Source organism: Heptranchias perlo, chromosome 36 (assembly GCF_035084215.1).
Source record: "Heptranchias perlo isolate sHepPer1 chromosome 36, sHepPer1.hap1, whole genome shotgun sequence".
Taxonomy (NCBI): domain Eukaryota; kingdom Metazoa; phylum Chordata; class Chondrichthyes; order Hexanchiformes; family Hexanchidae; genus Heptranchias; species Heptranchias perlo.
This window is the reverse complement of record NC_090360.1, coordinates 22,218,195-22,235,436: the sequence shown is the minus strand read 5'-3', so window position 1 is coordinate 22,235,436 and position 17,242 is coordinate 22,218,195. Positions and strand designations below refer to the sequence as shown.

The following is a 17,242-nucleotide window of genomic DNA, read 5'->3' as shown; positions in this document are numbered from 1 at the left end:
AATTACAGGCCTGTCAGTTTAACCTCAGTGGTGGGGAAACTTTCAGAAATGATCATTCGGGACAGAAATAGCAGTCACTTGGACGAGTGTGGATTGATTAGGATCCAGCACGGATTTGTTAAAGGCAAATAGAGATTAACTAACTTGATAGAGTTTTTGATGAGGTAACAGAGGGTAGATGAGGGCAATGCAATTGATACGGTGTATATGGACTTTCAAAAAGGCGTTTGATAAAGTGCCGCATGGTAGGCTTATCATCAAGATTACGGCCCATGGAATAAAGGGGGCAATAGCAACATGGATACAGAATTGGCTAAGTAACAGGAAACAGAGTCGTGATGAACGGTTGTTTCTCGGACTGGAGGGAGGTGTACAGTGGTGTTCCCCAGGGGTCAGTGCTGGGACCACTGCTTTTCTTGATATATATTAATGTCTTGGACTTGGGTGTACAGGGCACAATTTCAAAATTTGCAGATGCCACAACTTGGAAGGGCAGTAAACAGTGAGGAGGATAGTGATAGACTTCAAGAGGATATAGACAGGCTGGTGGCATGGGCGGACACGTGGCAGATGAAATTTAATGCAGAAAAATGCGAAGTGATACATTTTGGTAGGAAGAATGAGGAGAAGCAATATAAACTAGAGGGCACATCTCTAAAAGGGGTACAGGAACAGAGAGATCTGGGGGTATATGTGCACAAATCGTTGAAGGTGGCAGAGCAGGTTGAGAAAGCGGTTAAAAAAAGCATATGGGATCCTGGGCTTTATAAATAGAGGCATAGAATACAAAAGTCACGATGAACCTTTACAAAACACTGGTTCAGCCACAACTGGAGTATTGGAGATTTGATCGAGGTATTCAAAATCATGAAGCGCCCAGACAGAGTAAATAGAGAGGAACTGTTCCCATTGGCGGAAGGGACAAGAACCAGAGGACATCGATTTAAGGTGATTGGCAAAAGAACCAAAGGTGACATGAGGAAAAATTTTTTTACACGGTGGGTGGTTATGATCTGGAATGCACTGCCCGAGGGGGTGGTGGAAGCAGATTCAATCATGGCCTTTGAAAGGGAACTGGATAAGTACTTGAAAGGAAAAAAAAATTGCAGGGCTACGGGGATAGGGCGGGGGAGTGGGACTAGCTGGATTGCTCTTGCATAGAGCCGGCGCGGACTCGATGGGCCGAATGGCCTCCTTCCGTGCTGTAATGTTTCTATGATTCTATGATCCTTGATGAGACGGAACCGGGCACAGCTGTGGAAAATGTGAGGCCTGAGGAGAAAGGAAGGAACTGATTCGAAATATCAAGTTACAGCTCACTGTGGGGGAGGGGGAGGAATAACCCAAGTTATTCCATGACTCTTCCAACCCAAAGGGTCACCGACCCTGATGTGAGGAACATAACGTGGCTGCCTGATTGCTGCAGATCCGATTAGTTGAGATCTCTTAAGTGCTTTGCAGTTCATCGAATGAATCAGCTTCGAACTCGCACCCCTCAGAGTACAATAATAGCCAAGCTCTGCACAATCGAACTATTGACTGATAAAGGTCGCCAGGATTTCTGTTAAATATCTGAAAGTGGGCATGAGTCATGTAACATTTCAAAGGAGCAATTTTCTACAAATGTCAGAGGTTGATGGAACAATTTGTTCATTTTTGACCAGTTGAATGCTTTGTACAAGTCGTGCAGAAAGGGACGATGGCATGTGGTTATTGTTACGTGTGTTTTATTTTTTTTCCAGTTCTGTATTTTCACCTAATTACCATGCAGTGAGAAGGCAGTCGGAGCAGAGCACCGGGGAGCCTATCAGCCAAGAGAACGAAAGGCAAATCTACAAGACGGTTCTGGAAGGTGGAGATATTCCATTCCAGGGGTTGAGTGGCCTGAACAAGAGAACCTCTAGCTCCTCCTCAACCAAAGGTGAACAGTGCCAAAGCATCCAAGAATGATACGTTATAACCCAGCAATGCTTCCTCTAGAATACCGTAACTAGTTAATACCTGCATGCCTCTTAATTGGCTTTTGCCTTTACTGTAGGTAAGAGATAGAGGTCTACCAGGGGAAAATATTTCCTCTGCAGGATTTTTATTTATTTACAATTTTTTTTTCTGCTCCTCAGGGCAAAAGATATCTGTACCAATGCTCAATGTGGGCTATATTGCCATTTCAGGCACTCACTGCTGATTTCAAGTACTCCCAGTTCAGGTATAACTCTGCGTTGGATGCAGTGTAAATCTCAGTCTACTCTGCTTCAATAATTTGCTCCAAGAAAACCTCAGAAGAACCATCCCTATTGCCACCAGTCTGGCATTTTCCATCTCCCACACCCGTCATCCTGTCCCTGAGTGGCACTGCCAGTTAGCGCTGGATTAGTGGCTCACGTCCACTCGGAGCTGGACTGAGATTAGGGACAGTTTTGTGTTGTTGTCTAATGCCCACAAGAACGGTCCAATTCCATTATATGTGGGACCTATATAGCCAGCAGTGAGAATGGACTTAATCCCGTCAGTCCAAGGTGGGTCATGGGCTCGGTGTATTGGTGATAGTACATTAGAGCTGGATTAGGTGGGATTGTGTAGGTATCTAATTTGGTTACCTTTGTTCTTTAAGCTGTTTTATTTATTACTGTGCTAATGTTGCCATCATCCGATGATTTACAAGAGACTAAATCTGTGTGTCCAGTAGCTTCCAGGATGTGAATCCTGAGAGGTGCTATTGAAGGCCGCACCAAACACGGCCTCCATTTTGATGGCTGCCCAATGTGCCCATCAGACACCAAACAGCGAGCAAAACCAGGGCGAGCTGAGATCGTAGGTTGAGATCTCCATTGTCCAAATTGGCAATCGCCCATTGAGAATCGTGAAATAGTGTAGATGTGTTTAACGTTGTTTACTAACCCTCGCTTACACTAACACTTTGTGTCTGTTCTATTGCTCTGCACGCTTACCAGTGGATTTTAAAGGTGGGAATGGCCACGGCATTTCAACTACTTCAATTAATAGTACAGCAGTTAACTCTAATAATATGCTAGGTAACAAATGTAAACATAAGAAGCCCATGTCAGCAGCAAAAGCCTGCATTTCTGAAATCCTTCCCTCAAAATTCAAACCCAAACTACTTGTAGAGAGCATTCGCACCCAGGATAGAGAGGGTGACAACCCCTCTCCACAGAAAGCCCAGAGCTGTGAGAACCTGCTCAATGTCAACTGCCTGCTCGCCAGCAAGAGAGTCATGATAAATGAAACTGGGCGAAGCATCGAGTCTCTCTTGCTGAATGGTGACAGGAGGCTGCAGGAGTCGGCCGCCATCTCCAGGAGATGTCCACTTCCAAATGGCTCTGTTGACAACATAGCCGAGTTTACCAAACTCCACCAAAACATGCACCAGATCAACCAATCGGGGCCCCAGGGAGCCCTGCCCACCTCCATTGTGAGAGACATGGCGTTTCAGTTTGATTGCAGTTCGAAAGGCCAGTGTGAGCAGAACTCAGGTCAAGAAAGGTTGGAGAATGTCCCAAAGTATTCGGTGTCCTCCAGAGTCAATGAGTTTGAGCAGATAATCCAGAGGTCCAGATCAATGCCTGCACTGGATGTGACCAGTGGCTCAACACCGTGCAAGAGCCCAGTGCCATCTCTCGCCAAGCCTTTCCTACACTCGGCACACTCGACGGAATCTCTCCTGGAGCCCCCGCCACGACAGGACGAGAAGCCCGAACTCGGCGTTCAAATAACCATCCGTAGCGCTTCGAGCTCTGGCAGTGACGCGGAAGAGGTGACGTCGGAGGTCAGCGACGTCGTGGCCACTGAGTCACCGTCCACTGGTGCTGACGCCGAACTCGACTGCCTGTCCACGGTATCGGCCGACAGCTCCGCCAGCAACCACCAGCCTTTGAGCGCACGCATAGCAAACCAGTGCAAAGGAGCCTGTCCTGCCTCCTACACCCGTTTCACTACCATCCGCAGGCACGAGAAACAGATCGCAGAGGCCATGGATCCCAGGCTGACCGCACAAGATCTCCGATCTTCTCTTTCCAGAAATCTCTACCTCCTGAGCCCAAGGCCATTCAGACTGAAAAAGCCCTTTCTGCACCGGCCGAGAAATCCTCGACCCCACATGGACTCAGCCAGCCAGACCGAGGTAGAGCACAAGAGAGGAAGTTTGCTTGATAGACCTGTCGCACAGGGACTGTTTTCCAATAACAAGCCGTCCCTTCCCAAGCGCACATCCTCCTTTTACGTCGTGGAAAAGCTGAACCACTCAGCTGTAACTGGACAATGCCAAGATAACGGCATCTTGCAGCTTGATCTCTCAGAGGGGTCTGATAATGGGAATCTTGTTCCTTTATCTGTATTCGATGGGGTCGACCCAAACAACAATCGGCACAATGAACTTGGGATGTACCCTAAAGGTGGACTTTCCAGTAATTCACTGGCACTTTGTCTATTGAGACTACCTTCGCTGTGTTTCTCCTCCCCTCCCCCCCCTTCCCCCACCCCCGCTTGTGTGATCTTTGTTTCTGTAATTGGTGACATTACAGTTTTCATTCTGGTCTGTCCTTTCCCTACCTGTTTGACATTTCACTGTAAGCATTTGGCGAATCGGTTATTGGCTGCCTCTTAACAGTTTGCCCAAAGTAACAACAGGCGGTCTCTCCAGGTCGCACATTGTAAGTGTAGAAAGACCCTGGAGTAAAACCTCGAGTGCATGTGAAGCTCCCGATTGAGGCCCGAGTGAGGAAGTGGGCACTAAAAAGTTTTATTCATAGACAAGGCAGAGCTGAGAAGATGGGCCTACTTTGGTAAAGTTACTTGAGGTAGAAACACAAGCGCATACATCCACATGTATACAGAATCACTCACAATCACACCCACTCCCACATGTACATACGTTGATCTTAACTCTAACGCAGCGGGAAGTGCGTGACACATTTGAACCACCCGTTCCCATCGGGCGGGGCTGGTTAAATTCGCCCCTATGCAGTCACATGACACACAACACTTATATACACTGACACACACACTCGCATACAGACACACTCGCATACATCATTGGAGTTCAGCATCCAACCGTCAGTTTGCCTCAATGTTAGCAAGTATTTATTGTAGATTTTAAGGTTGACAACATCAAAACAATTTGTATTTATAAGGCGTCTTTAACATAGTGAAACATCCCAAGGAGCATCACAGGAGCATAATCAAACATAATTTGACACCGAGCCCCATAAGGAGATATTTGGACAGGTGACCAAAAGCTTGGTCAAAGAGGAAGGGTTTTAAGGAGCGATTTAAAGGGGGAGGGAGAGGTGGAGAGGTTTAGGGAGGGAATTCCGGCGCTTAGGACCTAGGCAGCTGAAGGCACGGCCGCCAATGGTGGAGAGAAGGAAATTGGGGATACGCAAGAGGCCAGAATTGGAGGAGCGCAGAGATCTCGGAGGGTTGTAAGGCTGGAGGAGGTTAGAGATAGGGAGGGGCGAGGCCATGGAGGGATTTGGAAACGAGGATTATTTTTTAAAAATTGAGGCATTGCTGGACCGGTACTTACCGAATATTCCTGCTCTATTCCCACTTGATGCATTTTCCTGGGGGCCTGTTTCAGACAGGAGCCTCGATCCAATCTGAGTCCTATGACGTATGCAGGACTGAATTTTTAAGTACAAATGGGCGGAGAGTGAAAGGGTGCCAGTGAGCAGTGTGGGTGGCAGTGAGCAGTCTGGGTGACTGAGGGTGCGGGTGATGGTGAGCGGTGATGGTGAGAGTCTGGGTGACGATGAATGGTGCGGGTGATAGTGATGGGTGACGGTGAGCAGTGTAGGCCACAGCCTGACCTAGACTCTGCACCCCCTCTGCTGCACTGCCCACAGAGCTATGCCTGAAGTGCACAGCTGAGCCCTGCGGTGATTTGGGGTCCCACAGTCTAGATTAACAAATGAAGATGGGTGACTTGGGTGAGGAGGCAGAAACACTGCTGGAGTCTTGTTGAAGTTTAAGGCAGAGAGAGTCAGCACCTTCAGGAGAGGAAAGTGGGAGTGGGGAAATTGGTTATAAAAGTGTCAAAGGTCACAGCTGATTGTTAAAATGATTCCTATGACACGCGAGTTAGTAATGAGATCATGGCCTAACATTTTGCAGGTAATTGTGTGTAAACTGGAGAGGGAAAATTTCCTGTTCAATGATTCCTGATGCAGTTCTCAAACGGTTGGACTCTGTCAGTCAGTGTTGCTTCATCAGTCTTTTGAGCTCCAAGCCGGCTCTAATATTAATATTTAATTCTCCTTAGTAGTACTTTAAAGACTGCTATAAACTCTTTTGAGGCTTTATTTGATAATCTGTTCCCAACGAGGTTAAGTTTCCGGGCACACTGCAGCCTTAAAATTTCCTCTCTCGTTACTTAAACCGTATCCTGTGTTAGTCAGGGGGACAGACACTGTTCTCTGCAGCCATGACCGGGAGTCCCAAAGGCTGTGTTGCCAGGGTTAAGGGTATCTCCTCGTGGCTGGAGAAGAACTTGGAGCATGAGGGGGGATGGTCCAGCTGTCATGGTCCACGTGAGAACCAAAGACATAGGTGGGATTAGAAATCAGGTTCTTCTGAGGAAGTTTGGGGAGCTAGGATCCAAATTAATAAACTGAACCTCAAAGGTAATAATCTCTGGATTACTACCTGAGCCATGCGCAAATTGGCATAGGGTCAAACAGATCAGAGAGTTAAACGCATGGTTCAAAGAGTGGGAGACAGGCACCAGTACTGGGAAAAGAGGGAGCTGTTCCTTTGGGGTGGGCTTCACTTAAACTGGGCTGGGACCAGTGACCTGGTGAATCAAATAACAAGGACAGTGGATAGGGCTTTAAACTAAAAATGGGGGGAGGGTTCAAGTAAGGGTAAATTTATAAATCTAAAGAGAAAAGTCAAGACCGTAGCGCAGTGTGGCGATTTGGGTAAAGATAAGCGGAGTGTGTCAGGAAGGGGCAGAGAGTTTAACAGTAATAGTGCATCAGTGAATAAGGTCAAATCAGGGAAAAATAGTAAAACGTTAAAATTAAAGGCGCTTTATCTGAATGCACGAAGAATTTGCAACAAGATAGATGAATTACTGGCATAAATAGAGATAAATGGGTTTGATCTAGTAGCAATTACTGAGATATGGTTGCAAGATGTCAAAGGTTGGGAACTAAATATTCCAGGGTATTTGACTTTTTGAAAAGACAGGCAGAATGGAAACGGTGGGAAATGGGGATGGTCGCCCTGATAATAAAGGATGATATAAAGACAGTGGTGAGAAAGGATCTTGACTCAGAAGATCAGGAAGTAGAATCAGTATGGGTGGAGATAAGAAATAACAAGGGGCAGAAAACACTGGTGGGAGTAGTTTATAGGTCCCTTATAACAAAGGTAATGCATTAATCCTGGGGGACTTTAATCATATAGACTGGGCAAATCAAATTGGCAGAAGTAGTTTGGAGGACGAGTTCATGGAACGCATTCAAGACAGTTTCCTAGAACAATATGTTGTGGAACCAACCAGGGAACAGGCTATTTTAGATTTTGTCTTGTGTAATAAGATAGAGTTAATTAGAAATCTAATAGTAAGGGATCCTCTGGGGAAGAGTCATCATAATATGATAGAATTTCATATTGAGTTCGAGAGTGATGTACTTAAGTCTGAAACTAGAGTCTTAAACTTACATTACATAGGTATGAGGGACGAGTTGGCTAAGGTTGATTGGGAAATTAGATTAAAAGATATGATGGTAGATAAGCAATGGCGAACATTTAAAGAAATATTTCATAATTCTCAACAAATATACATTCCATTGAGAAATAAAAACTCCACGGGAAAAATGATCCATCTGTGGCTAACTAAAGAAGCTAAGGATAGTGTTAGATTAAAAGTATCTTTTATAATGTTGCCAAGAAGCAACAGTAAGCCTGAGAATTGGGGGAGTTTTAGAAACCAGCAAAGGATGACCAAAAAATTGATAGAGGGAGAAAATAGAATATGAGAGTAAATTGGCAAGAAATTTAAAAATAGATTATAAGAGCTTCTACAAGTATGTAAAAAGGAAGAGATTAGCAAAAGTAAACATTGGTCCCTTAGAGGCAGAGACTGGAGAAATTATAATGGGGAATAAGGAAATGGCAGAAACATTAAACAAATATTTTGTATCTGCCTTCACAGCAGAAGACACAAAAAACATACAAATAGTGGGGAACCAAGTGTCTAATGAGAGTGAGGAACTTAAAGTAATTAGTATTAGTAAAGAAAAAGTACTGGAGAAATTAATGGGATTAAAAGCTGACAAATCCCCTGGCCCTGATGGCCGACATCCCAGGGTTCTAAAAGAGGTGGCTGCAGAGATAGTGGATGCATTGGTTGTGATCTTCCAAAATTCCCCAGATTCTAGAACAAGGTAGTAAATGTAACACTGCTATTCAAAAAAGGAGGGAGAGAGAAAATAGGGAATTATAGGCCAGTTAGTCTGACATCAGTCGTTGGGAAAATTTTGGAATCCATTATTAAGGAAGTGGTAACAGGGCACTTAGAAAATCATATGATTAGGCAGAGTCAACATGGTTTTGAGTTTTTTGAGGACGTAACTAGCAGGGTAGATAAAGGGGAACCAGTGGATATAGTATATTTGGATTTTCAAAAGATATTCGATAAGGTCCCATATGAAAGGTTGTTACACAAGATCAGGGCTCGGGGTGGGGGTAATATATTAGTAGGGATTGAGGATTGTTAATGGATAGAAAGCAGAGATTAGGAATAAATGGGTCATTTTCAGGTTGGCAGGTTGGGGTGCCTCAAGGATCAGTGCTGGGGCCTCAGCTATTTACAATCTATATTAATGACTTGGATGCATTGCACTCTGTCCCTTCATCTAAGTTTGCTGACAATACAAAGCTAACTGGGAAAGTAAGCTGTGAGGCGGGCACAAAGAGTCTGCGAAGGGATGTAGACAGGTTAAGTGAGTGGGCAAGAAGGTGGCAGATGGAGTATATTGCGGGGAAATGAGAGATTATTCACTTTGGTAGGAAGAATAGAAAAACAGAATAATTTTTAAATGGTGAGAAACTATTAAATATTGGTGTTCAGAGGGTTTTAGGTATCCTTGTACAAGAAACACAGATAATTAACATGCAGATACAGCAAGCAAATAGGAAGGCAAATGGTGTGTTGGCCTTTATTACAAGGGGGTTGGAGTACAAGAGTAAGGAAGTCTTGCTGCAATTTTACAGGGCTTTGGTGAGACCTCACCTGGAGTACTGTGTACAGTTTGGTCTCCATTTCTAAGGAAGGATATACTTTCCTTAGAAGGGGTGCAATGAATGTTCACTAGATTGATTCCTGGGATGAGAGGGTTGTTCTATGAGGAGAGGTTGAGTAGAATGGGCCTATACTTTCTGGAGTTTAGAAGAATGAGAGGTGATCTCATTGAAACATAGAAGATTCTGAGGGCTTGACAGGGTAGATGCTGTGAGGCTGTTTCCCCTGGCTGGAGACTAGGGGACATAGTCTCAGGATAAGAGGTTGGCCATTTAGGACTGAGATGAGGAGGAATTTCTTCTTTCAAAGGGTTGTGAATCTTTGGAATTCTCTACCCCAGAGGGACGTGGATGCTCAGTTGTTGAGTATATTCATGGCTGAGGGCGATAGATTTTTGGACTCTTAAGGGAATCAAGGGATTTGGGGATCTGGTGGGAAAGTGGAGTTGAGGTCAAAGATCAGCCTTGATCTTATTGAATGGCGGAGCAGGCTCGAGGGGCTGTCTGGCCTACTCCTCCTATTTCTTATGTTCTTATGTAATGGCATGGTGGATTAACCTTGCTTTGTGTTGTCTTCAAGTAGAGTCAGACTCTTCGAGACAATCCGCGCCAATCGAGCGCATGGAGACCCCTGAGGAAATCTGCCGTCGGCGCCACGAGGACAAGGAGGTGGGTCTTCGTCTGATTGGCCTGGTGGTCAACGGTTAATTGAGTGTTGCCAAAATAATTGATAAACCATAATTCTAATTTCCTTTAAAGTCTTTGTGGTGAAATATTTTGGGGTGGGGTGGCGGGGGATGGTATCTGGAGATAGTAAAGCTGGACGTTATTTCCATCTCAACTCATATTATGGCTTCAATTTTAACCCCCCCCTCCCCCCCCCACAATGGGCGGGGGAGGGTTAAAGGGTCAAATGCGGGGAATGCGTTCCTAACCCACCATACGCGCCCGCTGCCTTTATTACCTCGGTAGATATCGGGGCGTCCGAGTGTCCAGCCATCGTGAGGCGGGGCCCTTGCATCAGTCTCCCACAGTGCAGTTTGAAAATGGCAATTGCTGCACTGGTTTCCCGGGGGTCGGGAAACTCGGCAGTGAAAGGGAGACCTGGCTCCACAAGTTAAGTGCCTTTTCCAGCACTCCTAGGCCAGGAGGAGCAGTAGTGCTCCCCCCCACCCCCCCCCCCCCAGGCCCCTCAGGGAAGCCTTCGGGCTCCCCCTGCACCTTCCCTGCCTCCCCATAAATATTGGGGCATATGTGTTTGCAAACATTTCTTGTTTTCAAAACAGGTTTGCCAATTTATCTTTCTCTTCAACATTGTGGTCGCTCAAAGCAGCCCACTGGCACCTTATAACTGCCCCACGCAGCGTTTATTTTAAACGGGACTGATGGGTGCAAAAAAATGACTGGTTGGTTGCAGATGATGGGACTTGCAAAGATTCACAGTCATGAAATGCTGAATCTCTATCGTGACTCCATACCAGAGGCATTTGGTTCTCTGCCACAATCTGAATGTGGTGACTACGATAGCAGATTAGTTTATAATTCCCATGCGAGAGCTGAGCACCATTGACGTGCGTGACACTGTTTATAAGCCTGTGCTAGCAACTGCTGATCACATTGACTCAACACATTCAAAAGCCTTAATTCAAATAGCGGTTCCCTACTTAACTCTGCACTGCATCTTTGAGAATTGTTTTTGCTAAACATATTTCATCCATAAACGCGTATACTGAATAAACGCAGGACACTAGTGAGATACATCTTGAACTTATGACTGCCATTTCGATGGTCCAGTTTAAATGGAACGTAATAACACACAATCGTATAGCACAGAAGGAGGCCGTTCGGTCTATCATGCCTGTGCCGGCTCTTTGAAAGAGCTATCCAATTAGTCCCACTCCCCTGCTTTTTTTTCCCCCCATAGCCCTGCAATTTTTCCCCTTCAAGTATTTATCCAATTCCCTATTGAATCTGCTTCCACTGTCCTTTCAGGCAGCACATCCCACATCATAACAACTCACTGCATTAAAAAAAAATTCTCATCTCACCTCTGGTTCTTTTGTCTATCACCTAAAATCTGTGTCCTTTGGTTACTGACCTTCCTGCCAGTGGCAACAGTCCCTATCTACTCCATCAAAATCCAAAACCCTTCCTAATTTTGAACACCTCTATCAAATCTCCCCTTAACCGTCTCTGCTCTAAGGAGAACAATCCCAGCTTCTCCCAGCCTCTCTTCATGCCCGAGAGACGGTGGGGCTGATATCAGGCAGCTTTAATACTTGCCTTAAATCTTTATTAGGGTTTGTATCTAAAGTGGATGTTGTTTTATTTTTAAATTGGGGCTCTTTCTCTGTGAGAGAGGTTTGTTAAACTGGTTTGGGTTTGACCAGATCTGACAGCTGCAGTGAGTTCCAACATAATTCACATCCTTGTGCTATTTCTTTACAAACAGAATAAAATTTTTACAAATATGTTTCTTTTTCATAGACAGTGCCGCCTTAAATAAAGAACCTAAAATTAAAACATTGCTTTAAAAAAAGGCAAAAATTAAATACAGTCTATTCCTGTTAATTTGAAGTTGCTTAATTTGAATTATCTGTTCATTTGAATTGAAATCATGTAGAAGAAAATGTCTCCTGTGATTAATTTGTGTGGCTGTCTTTGAGATTGCGACAAGAGTGCGATAGGGGTAAGGCAGGGGATGTGGTTACTTGGGTTTCAGTAAGACCTTTGATACAGTTCCTCTGGAAAGGCCAGTACTGAAAATAAAGAAAGCAAAAATCAGTGGAAACATTTTACAATGGATACGTAATTGGTTGAACGATAGAACCCAGAGGGTGGGGGTACAGGGATTGTCATCAGCCTGGGAGAATGTTACCAGTGGGATCCCACAGGGGTCTGCTTTGGGTCCACTTTTGTTTAATATCTTAAGATCTGGAGCTAGGAATCACAAGCACAATGGCTAAATTTGCAGATGATACAAAGCTAATGATGGTGGTAGGCTGCAAAGCTGAACAGGATAAACTACAGGAGGATTTGAATTTTCCTGGGAATTGGACAGACAGGTGGCAGATGGAATTCAATATCGGGAAATGCAAAGTGCTTCACGTGGGGACAAAAAATCCAGGAAGGGACTATTACTTAAATGGAAAGAAAATAATGTGTATGGAAAATGAATGAGATCTGGGGGTCCTGATTGACAATAAATTGAAGCTATCACAACACTGTTTGGTGGCAGTGAGTAAAGCAAATCAGATGTTGGGATGTATTAAAGGTGAATATTGAGCTGAAATAGAGAGGTAATCCTGACATTGTATAAATCATTGGTGTGACCGCACATAGAATATTGTGTACAGTTCTGGTCACCACAGTACAAAAAGGATATTGCAGCTATTGAGAGGATACAGAAGAGAGCAACCAAAATGATTGAGGGGACGGAGGGACTGGATTAAGAGGAGGGATTATGTAAATTGAGCACGTTCTCACTGGAAAAGAGAATGTTGAGAGATGATATGATTGGTGTTTCTAGGATTTTAAAGGGATTAGATAATGTCGACCATGACAAACTGTTCCACCTTGTCCAGAACAGTAGAACCAGAGGAATCGGCCTGTGTTTGAAGGGGGTAAATTCAAAACTGATCTACAGAAACAATATTTCAGTGAGCGAGCGATCAATCTGTGGAACAGGCTCACTGGGGAGACGGTGGGAGCAGATAGTGTTGATTGACTCAAAGGCAAATTAGAGAGATTTCCTTCAGAAAATAACATTTTGAGATAGACTATATGAGTAATTTGAGACATGACATGTGGTAAGTGTATCATTCTGGGGAGGAACAGGTGACTTTAGACCTATGGTTCCCAAAGCTCTCCACCACTGGGGGTTTCCCTCACCTCATGTCTGGGTCTGTTGTAGACTCATTGATGGAGATTGATTGCTGTGATTAGTCAACAACTCCATTATTGTTGTAACATGCAACTACCAGGGTGGTAGAAGGAGAACTCGATGGGCCTTGGTCTTTTTATCGTCTAGCAATTCCTATGATATGGATGATTGGCATTTTGCTCCAAACAAAGAACGACTTTGAGCTAATAGGAGTGGACTGTAAGGGTCATATTAAAATGTTGATCTCTACACCCACCTCACTGTCCAGTAATTGCATGCCATTGCCGACAGCTGTGTGTTAAATGTGCTGGAGTTTACTTATCGGTGAAAGTACCAAACTGAACCTCACGGCTTTTTATCACCTATATCTCTCTGGCTGCCCCTCTCTCCTGTGGTCAGAGATGGGGCCAACGCTTTAAATCTGGGTGACCTGTAAAGTCCTTGGCTCTGTGGGAGTGTCGTCCTGTCTGTGCTGTGTTTCGATATAACTTGCTGTCGTTTCTGTTTGCACCAGATTCTGTTCTCATTACGTGAGTCTTTCAATTCTCTTTCTCACTAACCTGCATTAAAGCAGAAGGGAATAGGGACTCTTGTCAGTCTCAATATGCAAGTGGGTGAAACAGAAACGAGCATACTAAGAGACTCATGGGTCTCAGCTGTACACCTTATGTAGCAAATAACTTTTATTAGAGCCAGATTCTAAGTATCTGTGCTACCACAACTTTTTAAATGTGTTTGAACATTTTTGACAAGAAAAATTGGCTTTTTTTCTCTCTTTCAAATCAGCAGAAGCAGATCTTTTTACAATCCCATTTTGTGCGATTTTCTAACAGAGACTGTTAGAAGAGCAGAGACGACTTAGACGGGAACAAGAGGAAGCTGATATTGCAGCCAGAAGGCACACAGGGATCGCTCTTACGCATCATCAGTTTATCACTAATGAGAGATTTGGGGACCTCCTTGACATAGACGAGGCAGCAAGGAGGAGATCTGGGTCAGAGGTCGGTTCCAATCACCTCAGTGCACAACTTGACCCAAAGCAGTACACGCCATCCTCTCTATGCTGTGCTGACAAAGTGCTGTTCAATGTCTAGCTTTCTGTGGAGTATGAGCACTAACCCTGCAATAAAAGCCTAACTGAAGGAGTGTGGCTAGATGCTTCATAGTCAGCGACATGGCATGATTTAAAACCATCTCACGGCTCACCTTTGCTGCTGAATTTTGTGTGTGTGTGTGTGTCGTCCTGCGCTTTTCCGTATCCCGTCTTTTTGTGTTCTTGATTTGAAAAGTCTGTTGAATATTTATCCTCTCATCTTACTAACACCATCACTTCCTTTTGCCGTTTTGTGTTTTCGAGAGCTGGTCAGAGAAGGATGCCATTCCAAAGTCTTGCAAAGTCAAAGCATTCTCTTGAAATCAGGATGCCTCTGTGAGGTAGTTTGGAAATAGTGCAATTTACAACCAAACTCACCAGGATACCAGTCTGATATTTCTCCCATTTGTCTTTCTGTTTCGTTTCTGTTGAATGCCGGCAGGCTATTCGACTGTGGGAGGCGGCGTGGCCAAGCCACATCCCGGCCTCGCTCAGTGTCCACGACGTGCTGGATAGCAATCATGGACGCACTGTTTTCACCGTCCTGGCCCAGTGGCAGTGAGGCTAATTGTCGCACTGGCTGACTCAGCGCAGACTTGGGGGGACTGAATCTCGGACCTCCTGGTCTGTGTGGGGCTGTACAGTGCTGGGCGAGAGGCATGCAGCCGTGCCATTTGGTGGGGAGAGGGTTAATAATTCATAGCCACGATATTCCAAATGGAGGCAGTAACATCATTTCAGTGACAGGACCGCTATCTGAATCGGAAATAAATGAAGAGCAAATCAGTCTGTTCGACGTCTCTCAAGGGACGACAACACACAAAGAAACACTTTTTTTTGAGTCTGTAGGGAAATCCTGCTGTTCAACTAGTTGGTGAGCTTGTCCGCTGTATAGTTAAAGGCATCAAAACTGAGCCGCTGTGACCAGCATGTCCTGGGTTCAGTTCCCTGACTGAGGGCAATAGTTCAGCCATTGGCCCCTGAGCTTCCTGCTCCTCACCACTGCCAACATTCACTGTTTGCAACGGTGTAATCGTACCCAGGCAATCGCCAGCACCAGAGCGAGAGAGAGAGAGAGAGAGAGAGAGAGAGAAAGGGGAATTAGTTAAAAAAGATGTCCAGGATTGGTGATCCTCACTCCCATTTCCCTTCAGTTTGGTCAGCCTCTTGGACAAAAGAACTCCAATATTTGAGTGAGATTTTTCCCATCATAACCACACGATGGTGCTGCCAACAATTTGTTTCAATTTGAAGACAAAATCCAGTGCTCCCATCATTTGTTTTAAACATTTATTAACATGTTATATAATATTTATTCTTTTTATTTTTGAGGTTGCTGCATTGTCTCGATTTGAATTTTCCCCCCAATTTTCCATTCATTGTGTAGAATTAATTTCTACAGTTAGAGAAATTAAATGTGCCAGCAATATGAATGGTCTGTAAAATGGTGGCCGAAATCTGTTGACAGGATAATGACACAGAGGCAAAGTACTTAAGGTTCTTCATTTTCAGTTATCTTTCACCTAGAAATTGACTGACTTTGCATGATTTCCTGAAACTCAATTATTGCAGTCTCGTTTACTTCTGTATCTCATTCAGCCCCAATTGGAGATTGCATCCGGTACGTTCTGTAGTGTGTTATCTCATCTCCCCTCCAGTAAACCCAACGAACATTACAACTATATAACCAGAAAGAGACTGCCAATACCTCCCTAGTTGATAAGTTCACTGCCTTGTGTGGTACTGGGTGGGAAGGTCCCATCTACAGTTCCCTAGACTGTGCCGAGTTAACTGATCCCAGCCAACAATTGGTCTCGGTATCTCTGGATTGGGGAGGGTTCCTGCTCCTGATCGCTGTCCAGTGACCCCTGCTGGAGAGTGTGTGTGTGTGTGTGTGTGTGTGTACATGCATGTGTTTGCATGAGTATGAGTGTGTGCATGCATGTGTGTATGTACGTTCATGCCGCAGCGTGTGCACGTGCAAGTTGTGCATACAAGTGTGTGCTCGCATACATGCGTAGACCACAGGTCGAGGCAGGATCGGACTCCCCTGTGAACCCCCCTCGGTCGAGTATCCTGCTGCCGCTCACGGCCCAGGCCCGTGCATGAAGATGGCCCCTTGGGCTAGGGCCTGGGGGCTGCCTGTAACTGTGGAACTGGATCCCAGCAAAGAAATGGGACTTTCCAGGGTGGGGGGAAAACAAATGGGCAAATGTGGAGCGATATTACTGAGTTTGTGTAACATTGATTTTATTATTAATTAATTTTTTTTAAATTTAAAAACTGGAAAGATTTCCTAGGAAATAATTTTAGAAAAAATAAAATGCCATGTGTTCGAGGCACAAAGGCCCGTGTGTACATTGGGGTCAGGAAGACTGCAGCTCTCCCCACACTGACACTGGTGGACTATTAAAATATTACTGAGATAAAATACGCCAAGCACACCTCACTTGTCGTGGAGAAGCTGACACAGATTGTGCTTGATTTAATTTAATTTTTTTGTTCTGAATCTCAAAATAGAGTCGCCCCCTTTGTACCAGCTGCTCCCTGGTACCATGAAGCAACTTCCTCTCCTCATCCTTCCACTGAGCTTTTGGTCTTCCCCCTCCTAATCTCTCCTTGCCTAGCTCAGCGCCCATCTTCCATTTGCCTATCTGTGAAGCACCCTGGGCCGTTTTTTATATGTTAAACACATTATATAAATACAGTAAATCTAATTTTAAGCAGCAATTTAAAATAGAAAAGCTCTGAATCTGGATCTAAAGCCCAAAATTCTGACGACGCAATTTCTCAACACCTGAAGGAACGAAGCAGTTTTAAGTTTCAGGTGAAACGTTCCATTAGAATCTTAAGTACCTCGTGCTTAACGAGATCGCTATTAGCCTGGTCAACAAATCGTCGCGATATCGCAGCGAGTGAGTGGCTTTATCCTGTGCTGTGACGCAAGCTTTGTCATTTTTACAGTTCGTTTGAAATCTTTTTCGCTAACCATTTCAGTTACT

At 44.7% G+C, this 17,242-nt stretch overlaps 1 protein-coding gene across 27 annotated transcripts in view; it reads left to right on the top strand.

Annotated features, from left to right (window-relative positions):
* LOC137304194 (sorbin and SH3 domain-containing protein 1) overlaps positions 1 to 17,242 on the top strand; it is a 357,720-nt gene that overhangs the window by 317,574 nt on the left and 22,904 nt on the right. For 24 of the 27 annotated variants that reach the window (XM_067972736.1, XM_067972735.1, XM_067972732.1 and 21 more), the window contains 3 exons: positions 1,743 to 1,921; positions 9,845 to 9,933; positions 13,981 to 14,148. In XM_067972736.1, the coding sequence (XP_067828837.1) occupies positions 1,743 to 1,921; positions 9,845 to 9,933; positions 13,981 to 14,148 (436 nt within the window). The remainder of the gene's footprint in view (positions 1 to 1,742; positions 1,922 to 9,844; positions 9,934 to 13,980; positions 14,149 to 17,242) is intronic. The other 3 variants (XM_067972726.1, XM_067972741.1, XM_067972742.1) reach the window with 3 other exon arrangements.